This window comes from Chrysemys picta, chromosome 15 (assembly GCF_011386835.1).
Source record: "Chrysemys picta bellii isolate R12L10 chromosome 15, ASM1138683v2, whole genome shotgun sequence".
NCBI lineage: Eukaryota > Metazoa > Chordata > Testudines > Emydidae > Chrysemys > Chrysemys picta.
In genome coordinates, this window is record NC_088805.1 from 4,457,631 (window position 1) to 4,469,706 (window position 12,076).

The 12,076-nt window shown below is 47.9% G+C and overlaps 1 protein-coding gene across 1 annotated transcript in view; it reads left to right on the forward strand.

Annotated features, from left to right (window-relative positions):
• The first annotated feature begins 332 nt into the window (after positions 1-332).
• The window catches only part of LOC135975829 (polyubiquitin-D-like), a 21,921-nt gene continuing 10,177 nt past the window's right edge, over positions 333-12,076 (forward strand). The window contains exons 1-5 of the mRNA XM_065568509.1: positions 333-965; positions 7,213-7,245; positions 7,717-7,806; positions 11,428-11,463; positions 11,948-12,043. Of these exons, the coding sequence (XP_065424581.1) occupies positions 695-965; positions 7,213-7,245; positions 7,717-7,806; positions 11,428-11,463; positions 11,948-12,043 (526 nt within the window). The 5' untranslated portion in view covers positions 333-694. The remainder of the gene's footprint in view (positions 966-7,212; positions 7,246-7,716; positions 7,807-11,427; positions 11,464-11,947; positions 12,044-12,076) is intronic.

Genomic DNA, 12,076 nt, shown 5'->3' on the forward strand with positions numbered 1-12,076 from the left:
GAGAGAACGGTGGAAGAAGGGAGAGGAGATGGGAACGAAGGTAAGACCTGGGGGAGCTGAAGGGGGAACAGGGGTGAAGAACATTGGTGAGGGGAGGAGAAAGGGAACCAGAACGGAGGGAGGGAGGGAGACTTGCGGGAGGGGGAAGAGGAAGGAAATTACTTCTCAACCTCTGCAGGCCAGACTAGAGGAGAGGGAGAGAGCAGGGAGAGAGAAGGGAACCAGACACCCTCTAGGAAGCAGGCGAGAGGAGCAGAGGCAAGAGATGAGGGAGGGGTTAACATGAGAAGTGGGGGAAATGAAGAGGGGCCGACGTGGGGCAGACTACAAAAAAAGGGGGCTGCGCGACACAGGAGAAAATGCCAGCAGCCTCCGGGTTTTGTTTTGAAGCCACAGTCCCCCTGGGAGCCTGCGCAGCACGGCCTCAGAAACACCCAGCCAGGCCCCGAGGCCTGGGCTCCTGGCCAACTGGGAGTTTCACTTTCTCAGGAAGTGGCTGAGAGCTCTGAGCAGGGTGGGAGGAAAGACAGGCCGGCCTAGGGCTCGCTTCACCCGGGGTCCCTGGGAGCTGGGGCTCTGCTGGGGGCAGAGAAGATCCCTAAATCCGGAGGAAGGAGGCGGGGGGCTCTGAGGAATCCACCGCCCGGGTCTGAGAGCACAGTCTGCACAGGCAGCCCCGTGGGGCTCAGGCATTATGGAGCAGGGACCCACTGGGAGCTCTGCAGCCACTGGTGGGGCCCAGGGCACAGTCTTTATTAGAACCTTAACTGGCAGCGCGGGTGCCGTGGATGTGCGTTGGGATGACTCCGGGGAGGATCTGAAGAGGAAGGTGATAGAGGAAAACATCCACCCCGGCGATGTTGATGGGCTTAGACTGATATTCAAAGGCGAACATCTGGAAGATGCCAGGAGCCTGCGTCACCAAGGGCTGACCAATCACTGCACTGTCTTTGTGGTTCCTTGCAGTAAGTGCAGGGCGATGATGGGAGGGTCAGCAGGGAGGGGAGTGCGGGAGATGCGACTGGATGGGGTGGGCAGGAGAGTGGGTGATCGGGGGGAGGAGGGAGAAGCTGCGTGGTGTTGTCCTTACGAGGGGCTGGTGACGGCCTTTACCAAGGGGACGGATCGGCTGAACTGAAGGAAAGCACAACCAGGATCGCTGAATGAAGAGCCAATAGATTTTACTGCCCAGGGCGCATCTCCAGGGAATGTCTGAGCTTTAACAGCATCCGGATCATTCCCGCAGGGAGACCCCCAGTGAGACCCAGAGCAACTCAGGGGGCCAGGCAGGGCCAGGGTGATCCTACTGGCAATTGCTTATCCAGGAGACTTTACTTTTGTTCTTTATTAGATTTGTTGTTTGCCAGATAAAAGCCATCCAGCCTGATGGTGCTCTGTGTGTGTGGGGTGGAAGGGAATGGAATGGGGGGGTGGGGGGAGGGACTGCAGGAAAGGAGAAGGGTCACCTCCTTGCACCCTGCTCCTAGAGGTGGGGGGGAGGCCATGTGTGGACTGCCCAGAACATGCACACATTGGGCAGGAGGGAAGGAGAGGAGCCTGGGCCTTGCCTCATCTGCATGGAGGGTGGGGAGAGAATGGAAAGGAATGCAGAGTGCCCCATCCCTGCAGGAGGCAGGAATGTGCAGCTCCCAGAAGCCAGGAGAGGAAGAAGGAGGAAAACCCCTCCTCCCACAGACCAGGAGTGGATTCCTAGGGGTAGATTCCAAGGCCCGAAGGGACCATTGTGATCGTCTAGTGTCAGACCTCCAGTAGCACACAGGCTGTCGAACTGCCCCACAATAAAGCCTAGGGCGGAGCCTTTAGAAACAGCCAACAGCCAATCTTGGGTTTAAAATGGCCAGTGATGGAAAATCCACCGCGACCCTTGGGAAATTGTTTCGATGGTTCATTACTCTCACCCTTGTAAATTTGTGCCTTCTTTCCAGTCTGCATTTGTCTAGCTTCAATTTCCAGCCTTTGGGTTGTGTTGGACCTTTCTCTGTGAGAGTGAAGAGCCCATTATCAAATATTTGTTCTGTACTTATAGATTGTGATCAGATCTCCCCTTGACCTTCTGTTTGTTAAACTACCTAGATTGAGCTCCTTGCCCCGGCATGTTTTCCAGTCCTTTAACCATTCTCGTGGCTTTTCTCTCAACATTCTCCTATTGATCAACCTCTTTCTCAAATTGTGAGCACCGGAACTGGACACAGGATTCCAGCAGTGGTCACACTGGTGACTAACACAGAGTAAAATAACCTCTCTGCTCCTACCTGGGATTCCCTGTTTAGGCATCCCAGGATCGCATTAGCCCTTTTGGCCACAGATTGGGAGCTCATGTTCACCTGATTATCCACCATGAGCCCCAAATCTTTTTCAGAGTCGTTATTTCCCAGGATAGAGTCCCCCATTCTGTAATCAAGGCCAACGTTCTTTGGTCCTAGGTGTTTACATTTACATTTCGCTGTATTAAAATGAATATTGTATGTTTGCACCCAGCTTACCAAGTGCTCCAGATGGCTCTGTATCAGTGATCTTTCCACTCCCCCAATTTTTGTATCATCAGCAAACTTTATCAGTGATGATTTTATGTTTTCTTCCAGGTCAATGATAAATATGTTAAATAGTGTAGGGCCAAGAACCAATCCCTCACTGGAAACACACCCGCTCGATGATTTTAGCCAGTTTTTAATCCATTTCATGTGTTTGTTGTTAATTTTATATCATTCTAGATTTGTAATCAAAATATCATGCGGTACCAAGTCAAATACCTTACAGATGTCTCAGTATATTACATCAGCACTATTACCTTTATCAACCTAATTTGTAATCTCGTCCAAAAAATATATCAAGTTAGTTCGACAGGATCTATTTTCCATAAACACACCTGGATTTCCATTAACTTCATTTCACTCCTTTAATTATTTATCAATCAAGTCCCATATCAGCTGCTCCATTATCTTGGCCAGGATCAATGTCAGGCTGACAGGCCTATAAAATGTGATGCAGTTGCGAAAAAGGTTATCATTTTGAGATGTATTAACAGGAATGTCATATGTAAGATATGGGAGTCAATTGTCCTGCTCTACTCAGGGAGGTTTCAGCAGAGGACTGTGTCCAGTTCTGGACGCTACACTTTTTGAAAGATGTGGACAAATTGGAGAGAGTCCAGAGGAAAGCAACAAATATGATAAAGAAGATTTAGAAAACTGGACCTCTGAGGAATGGACCTCTGAGAAATGAGTCCAAACAAACAGGCCAAGCTGATATGATTCAAGGACTATGTTAAAATCATGCTTATTAAAAACAGAACATGTAAAACCAGAAATTAATAAACCAAAATTGGTGTGTCAAATATTAGGCCTAATTGGTAGAAAATAATAAGGGGATGGGTTTTTCTACCCATCACTGTATTTTTGGGTCCTTAAAAAGAGATTTTTGGGGGAAAATCAGACAGAGGTTCTGAAGTAAGCTTCATCAAAATGCTGCCACCCCCACCCCCATCCTCATCTCCTGGGACCCTGGACCTTCTGTATCCTAATCCTAAAAAATGTCCTAGCCAAATCAAATAAAAAAGAAATCCAAATTACATTACTATCCCTACCAGCTCCAGCTAAATCCCAACCACCACCTAAAATAAAACAAAATTAAACTTTAGCAACAGCTCCAGTTTATCTCAATTAGCCTCTTCTCTTTCCCCCCAAAAGCAGTTATTACCATCTTTAATGCCATCTAAAAACCATCAAACAAGGAAAGTTTGCCTTCTAAAACTCTCTCCAGCTTTAAAAAAAAGTTAAAATAAAAGCCTTACATAACCCTTTACATTTCAAATGCTTTAACTGTTTTCCATCTTTTTTGTATCTTTAATAAAAAGTTAAAAGAAAGAATAATGGTGTGTTTGCCATAGTACTAAGCAGGCTAAAGTTTCTATATACCAAACCCCTAACCTTATTTAACACTGTCTAATATGAAACAGTAACTAAGTGATGTTAACACCTTTAGCCCATTTATTCCATCCAAATTAATATAACAGATCCCAAGGGTTCACCAAAAGGGGTCATGAAAGGTGTCTACTGATAACCCATGTCACACTGACCATCAGAGTCACTGTGAGAGGTATATATGGAAAATATGTGAGGAATTATGTATATGTACTAAATACTACATTCTCTCAGTGTATAGTTAAAAGCAGGCCACTCAAAGGTAGAGTGTTTTGAGACAAACTTCTCCAAACAGGGGGTAGGAGACAGTAATGAAAAACTGGCAGAGACTTTAGAAGGAAATTAACAGGAAGAGGTAAACAGTGTGGAGGGGAAACTATTTTCAGGTGAGCATCAAAGGTCTGCTCTGGTATATTTGGGGGAGGGCAGGAGTGCATAAGACACCTTGCCATCCTTCAATCTGTGAGGACAAGCACCAGCTGTCTTGATATTACAAAGGGGGTGGATCTCAGCCAACCTGGTTGAAAATGCTGCGGAAAGGACTTGTTCTGTGCTTGTACAGCATCTATTATAATGGCCCATGACTAGGGCTCCTAGGTTCTATGGAAATATAGCTGATAAAAAATGATGATAGCCAGCATGGATTTGTAAAGAACAAATTATGTCAAACCAATTGATAGCTTTCTTCGATAGGATAGCGAGTCTTGTGGATAAGGGAGAAGCGGTGGATGTGGTATACCTAGACTTTAGTAAGGCATTTGATACGGTCTTGCATAATATTCTTACCAATAAAATAGGCAAATACAACTTAGATGGGACTACTATAAGATGGGTGCATAACTGGTGGATAACCGTACTCAGAGAGTAGTTATTAATGGTTCCCAATCCTGCTGGAAAGGTATAACAAGTGGAGTTCCGCAGGGGTCTGTTTTGGGACCGGCTCTGTTCAATATCTTCATCAACGACTTAGATATTGGCATAGAAAGTATGCTAATTAAGTTTGCAGATGATACCAAACTGGGAGGGATTGCAACTGCTTTGGAGGACAGGGTCATAATTCAAAATGATCTGGACAAATTGGAGAAATGGTCTGAGGTAAACAGGATGAAGTCTAACAAAGACAAATGCAAAGTGCTCCACTTAGAAAGGAACAATCAGTTTCACATATACAGAATGGGAAGAGACTGTCTAGGAAGGAGTACAGCAGAAAGGGATCTAGGGGTTATAGTGGACCACAAGCTAAATATGAGTCAACAGTGTGATGCTGTTGCAAAAAAAGCAAACATGATTCTGGGATGTATTAACAGATGTGTTGTGAGCAAGACACGAGAACTCATTCTTCCACTCTACTCTGCACTGGTTAGGCCTCAACTGGAGTACTGTGTCCAGTTCTGGGCACCGCATTTCAAGAAAGATGTGGAGAAATTGGAAAGGGTCCAGAGAAGAGCAACAAGAATGATTAAAGGTCTTGAGAACATGATCTATGAAGGAAGGCTGAAAGAATTGGGTTTGTTTAGTTTGGAAAAGAGAAGACTGAGAGGGGACATGATAGCAGTTTTCAGGTAAAAAGAGTGTCATAAGGAGGAGGGAGAAAACTTGTTCACCTTAGCCTCTAAGGATAGAACAAGAAGCAATGAACTGCAGCAAGGGAAGTTTAGGTTGGACATTAGGAAAAAGTTCCTAACTGTCAGGGTGGTTAAACACTGGAATAAATTGCCTAGGGAGGTTGTGGAATCTCCATCTCTGGAGACATTTAAGAGTAGGTTAGATAAATGTCTATCAGGGATGGTCTAGACAGTATTTGGTCCTGCCATGAGGGCAGGGGACTGGACTCGATGACCTCTCGAGGTCCCTTCCAGTCCTAGAATCTATGAATCTATGAATTACAAGGTCACTCCATTTACCCTTTTTAAAAATTGGCACAATATTAGTGGTCTTCCAGTCTTGTGGAACATCCCTGGCGCTTCAAGACTTATTGAAAATCAGCATTAATGGGCCAATGAGCTACTCAGCCAGCTCTTTTAAAACTCATGGATGCAAGTTATCTGGACTTGCTAAATTAAAAATATCTAATTTTGGTAGCTTCTGTTAAGATCCTTCCAAGATACTAAAGGTACACCTCTACCCCGATATAACGTGACCCGATATAACACGAATTCGGATATAACGCAGAAAAGCAGCGGCTCCAGGGGGCAGGGTTGTGCACTCCAGCGGATCAAAGCAAGTTCGATATAATGCGGTTTCACCTATAACGCGGTAAGATTGTTTGGCTCCCGAGGACGGCATTATATCGAGGTAGAGGTGTATATGATGAGACTATATTATCTGTTTATTCCCCAAATATGGAACAGAAATATTTATTGAACACTTCTGCCTTTTCTCCATTATTACTGATCATGCTACCATTTCCATCTTGTAATGGACCAATACCATTGTCAGGATTCTTTTTGTTCTTAATGTATTTAAAAAACTCCTTTTTATTGTTCTTATCTCTGCCATAGATGTCTCCTTGTGTCCTTTTTCATCCCTTATCAATTTTCTACAATTGAAATTCCTAACTTCTGATTTATATTCATTACTATCAGCTTACCCTTTCTTCCATTTGTTGTATATTATTTTTTATTTTGAATAGCTGCCTTCACATCCCTCTAAAGCAGGTTGGTTTTTTTAAACCAGTACGGCCTTCTTTCTAGACTGTGGCTTTTTGGGCGTCTAGTAAGGTGCTCTTAAATTATTCCCAATTATCATTCACATTTTGCTGATTAAATTCTTCCTCCCAGCTGATTTGTCTCATAATTGTTTTTAGCTTTGTGAAATTGGCCCTATTAAAGCAGCAAGGATATATATTACCTGTCTGGACTTTGCTTTCACATTATAAACGGGATCAGATCGTGATCACTTGCATAAGGAGACGGTGGGATCGAAGTTCCAGCTAGGAGGGGTGGGGTTTGTTCACTAGTGGGAGGAGCTTAGGTACTGTTTTCACATCTAACAGGCAGCAGCCGACCCCATAGTCTTTCTATCCGGTCAGAGAGCAGCAAGTCTGCAGATTAATAATTTTATGGGTCTCACCCTGCTGCCCCAGCAGGCTAGAAATAGCAGAGCCCCAGCACCATTCAGTGGGGAAGAGGGACACAGCCATCTGGGATAAAAGGCTTCTTTCTAAAGGGGCTGAGAGCAGGACAGGGACAGTGGGGAAAAGGTGGGAGAGGGATACTTCTCCACAGGGGGTTGAGGGTCCTGATCTCACTCTCTGATGTTTGTTTTGCAGTGCGCGGTGGTGATATAAGTTCCCTTCCTCCAGGTAAGAAGAGCTGACGTTTTTTTCCACTTTAAATGTTTTCCCTTTAAAACAGCCGCACAGGGGAGAGAGCAACAGGCTGGATCCTGGGTCTGCAGGGACAGATCGAGGAAGGCTGGCTATGCTCTAGAGGACTGAATACAGAGTTAAGAGTCAAGAAATGGGCTCTCTTCCCCACTCTGCCACTGATTTGCAGTATGGCCTTAGGTGTGTCACTGTGTCTCACCTCTACTCACTTCCCCATCTATCAGATGGAGACCAAGCCCTGACGGTGGCGTTGGTGCAGCAGAAAGGCAATACAATATTAGGCTGTGGGAGGGCAGAGGAGTTACAGGGTGGGATCAGGGATGGCGCTGGTGTTACTAACACAAACAAATGGCCCTAGGGTGCAAACTGCTCTCTGGATGGCCAGTCTGTGTCGGGTTATTTCCCAGAACATGATCTCAAGTGATAGTCGTTTCTCTGCTATTCCAGGCTTTCCTGCTGTAACTGCAAAAGGCAGAGAGGAAGCCCAGCCACCCCATTCGTCATCTCCAGACAAAGAAGAACCTGAGGAACAAACACGTAAGGAGCCTCAAGAAATTATAACTGGGCGATGCAGAATTAAAATCTCCAGAGAAAACAATGAAACGCTAGCAAGAGAATATGACAGGAGCTCTGCTAGTGCAATACCAGGCTCTCCCAGTAGGAGGTGCTGCAGCAGCACTGGCTGTGAGGGAGCCCCCAGGTACTCCAGTCCCAGCCTCTCCCAGACAGAAGGGTGGTAGAGTGGGGAGCCCCCTGCTACCTCCAGGGTTCATTGCGAGGTGAGGGTAGACTGTGATATTCTACCATCCTCCTCCCACAACCAAGGGCACCAAAATCTTTGTTAAAGTTGGGAGGGCAATAGGTGCTGGAACTGGCTCTAGAAACGCAAATATCACCGGACAGATACAGTTTTTAATCTGGCACAACCAGATTGCACATTGCAAGGGTGACGCCTGTTTGTGCGGGAGCCAGAGCACGCTTGGGAGCCAGGTCAGGTCAGTGGAACAAATTCCTGCAGGAGCCAAGAACCACCACGCCCCTCCCCCGTCTGACCCACCTGCTCAGCACACTGCGCTGAGAAGTGCACAGGCCCATCAGCTTTTCTCGCTTCTTGAAGTTTTACTTTCTTCCTTGGCAGGGGCGGCTCTAGTTTTTTTGCCACCCCAAGCACAGCGGACAGGCCGCCTTTGGCGTCTTGACTGCAGAAGGTCGGCCGCTCCCGCAGCTTCGGCGTACCCGCCGAATTGCCACCGAATCTGCAGGACCGGCGGACCTCCCGCAGGCATGCCGCTGAAGGCTGCCTGACTGCCGCCCTCGCAGGGACCGGCAGGCCGCCCCCGTTGGCTTGCCGCCCCAGTCAGGCGCTTGGAGCGCTGGTGCCTGGAGCTGCCGCTGTTCCTTCGGTACAGAATGCGCAGGTGCCATTAGCCGTTTTCTCTCTCCTTGGAAGGTCTCAGGTGGTGATGAGCACGGTATGAGCTCTGATTAGAACAGATGCACAGAGGATCCTCCACCTGGATTGCTGAATTACAGCAGTATGGTGGCAGATCTGCAGTCTAACGCGCCCTTCTCAGAACTGGAACCTGCTCTCCAGCTGCCTCGCCCCGGCCTCAGTGTTAACCCTTCAGACTCCCCGGTAAGGCAGGCTGGCCTAGGGCTTGCTTCACCCGGGGTCCCTGGGAGCTGGGGCTCTGCTGGGAGCAGAGAAGATCCCTAAATCCGGAGAAAGGGGGCGGGGGGGCTCTGAGGAATCCACGGCCTGGGTCTGTACATCTCTGCACAACGTGGGGCTCAGACATTATGGCGCATGAACCCACTGGGAACTCTGCAGCCGCTGGCGGGGCCCAGGGCACAATCTTTATTAGAGAGTTGAGTGGCAAGGTGAGTGCCCTGGACGTGTGTTGGGAGGACACTGGGGTGGATCTGAAGAGGAGGGTGTTAGAAAAATACATTTTCAACGACGATGTTGACAGGTTTAGACTGAGATTCGCAGGCAGACAGCTGGAAGTTGCCAGGAGCCTGGGTCACCAAGGGCTGACCAATCACTGCATTCTCCATGTGGTTCGTCGCTGTAAGTGCGGGGCGATGATGGGAGGGTCAGCAGGGAGGGGAGTGCGGGAGATGCGACTGGATGGGGTGGGCAGGAGAGTGGATGATCGGGGGGAGGAGGGAGAAGCTGCGTGGTGTTGTCCTTACGAGGGGCTGGTGACGGCCTTTACCAAGGGGACGGATCGGCTGAACTGAAGGAAAGCACAACCAGGATCGCTGAATGAAGAGCCAATAGATTTTACTGCCCAGGGCGCATCTCCAGGGAATGTCTGAGCTTTAACAGCATCCGGATCATTCCCGCAGGGAGACCCCCAGTGAGACCCAGAGCAACTCAGGGGGCCAGGCAGGGCCGGGGTGATCCTACTGGTAATTGCTTATCCAGGAGACTTTATGTGGGTTCTTTCTTAGATTTGTTATTTTGCCAAATAAAAGCCACCCAGGCTGATGGGCTGCAGCTGCTCTGTGTGGGTGGGGGTGGAAGAGAATGGCACTGGGGGGGGCGGGGCTGCAGGAAAGGAGAAGGGTCACTAGGCACCCTGCTCCTAGAGGTGGGGGGAGGCCATGTCTGGACAGCTCAGAACATGCACACATGGGGCAGGAGGGAAGGAGGAACCTGGGCCTTGCCCCTCCCTCCATGCAAATGAGGCGAGAATGGAAAGCCCCTCCCCAGCAGTCAGGGTGGGGGGCAGTAATGCAGGATGCCCCATCCCGGCCGGGTGGGGGATGAGAAGGTGGTGGTGCCCCCTCTTAGCAGCAGGCAGGAAGGTGCAGCGGTGGGGCAGAGCTCGGCTCCCAGAAGCCAGGAGAGGAAGAAGAAGGAAAACCCCTCCTCCCACAGACCAGGAGTGGGTTCCTAGGGGTCGATTCCAAGGCCCGAAGGGACCATTGTGATCGTCTAGTGTCAGACCTCCAGTAGCACACAGGCTGTCGAACTGCCCCACAATAATGCCTAGGGCGGAGTTTTAGAAACAGCCAACAGCCAATCTTGGGTTTAAAATGGCCAGTGATGGAGAATCCACCGCTACTCTTGGGAAATTGTTCCGACGGTTAATTACTCTCACCGTTGTAAATTTGTGCCTTCTTTCATTATCTGGACCAGCTAAGTTAAAAATATCTAATTTTGGTAGCTTCTGTTAAGATCCTCCCGAGATACTAGAGGTATATGATGAGACTATATTATCTGTTTATTCCCCAAATATGGAACAGAAATATTTATTGAACACTTCTGCCTTTTCTCCATTATTATTGATAATTCTACCATGTCCATCTTGTAATGGGCCAATACCCTTGTCAGGATTCTTTTTGTTTTTAATGTATCTCTGCCATAGATGTTGCCGTGTGTCCTTTTTCTTCCCTTAAGAATTTTCTACAATTCCTAACCTCTGATTTATATCCATTACTATCAGCTTTCCCTTTCTTCTGTTTGTTGTGTATTATTTTTTTATTTTGTATAGTTGCCTTCACATCCCTCTAAAGCAGGTTGGTTTTTTTAAAACCAGTACGGCCTTCTTTCTAAACTGTGCCTTTTTGGGCATCTAGTAAGGTGCTCTTAAATGATTCCCAATTATCATTCACATTTTGCTGATTAAATTCTTCCTCCCAGCTGATTTGTCTCATAATTGTTTTCAGCTTTGTGAAATTGGCCCTACTAAAGCAGCAAGGATATATATTACCCGTCTGGACTTTGCTTTCATATTATAAATGGGATCAGATCGTGATCACTTGCATAAGGAGACGGTGGGATTGAATAGACACTCAGGCTCCACCTAGGAGGGATGGGGTTTGTTCACTAGTGGGAGGAGCTTAGGTACTGTTTTCACCACTAACAGGCAGCAGCCCACCCCATAGTCTCTCTATCCAGTCAGAGAGCAGCAAATCTGCAGGGTAATAATTTTACGGGTCTCACCCTGCTGCCCCAGCAGGCTAGAAATAGCAGAGCCTCAGTAGGTGGGGGAGGGACAAAGCCATGTGAGACATAATATGGCAGCAAAAGGCTTCTTTCTAAAGGCGCTGAGAGCAGGACTGGGACAGTGGGGAAAGGTGGGAGAGGGATACTTCTCCGCAGGGGGTTGAGGGTCCTGATCTCACTCTCCGATGTTTGTTTTGCAGTGTCCGGTGGTGGTGATATAAGCTCCCTTCCTCCAGGTAAGAAAAGCTGCCGTTTTTTCCCACTTTAAATGTTTTCCCTTTAAAACAGCCGCGCAGGGGAGAGAGCAACAGGCTGGATCCTGGGTCTGCAGGGACAGATCGAGGAAGGCTGGCTATGCTCTAGAGGACTGAATACAGAGTTAAGAGTCAAAAAATGGGCTCTCTTCCCCCACTCTGCCACTGATTTGCAGTATGGCCTTAGGTGTGTCACTGCCTCTCACCTCTACTCACTTCCCCATCTATAAAATGGAGACAGCATCCTAGACCAAGCCCTGGCGGCGGCGTTAGTGCAGCAGACAGGCAATACAACGTTAGTCTGTGGGAGGGCAAAGGAGTTATGGGGTGGGATCAGGGATGGCGCTGGCGTTACCAACACAAACGCTGGGCGCTAGGGTGCAAACTGCTCTCTGGATGTCCAGTCTGTGTCGGGTTATTTCCCAGAACATGATCTCAGATGATAGTGGTTTCTCTGCTATTCCAGTCTTTCACTTTCCTGCTGTAACTGGACAAGGCAGAGAGGAAGCCCAGCCACCCCATTCGTCATCTCCAGACAAAGCAGAACCTGAGGAACAAACACGTAAGGGGCCTCAAAAAATTATAATTGGGCAAT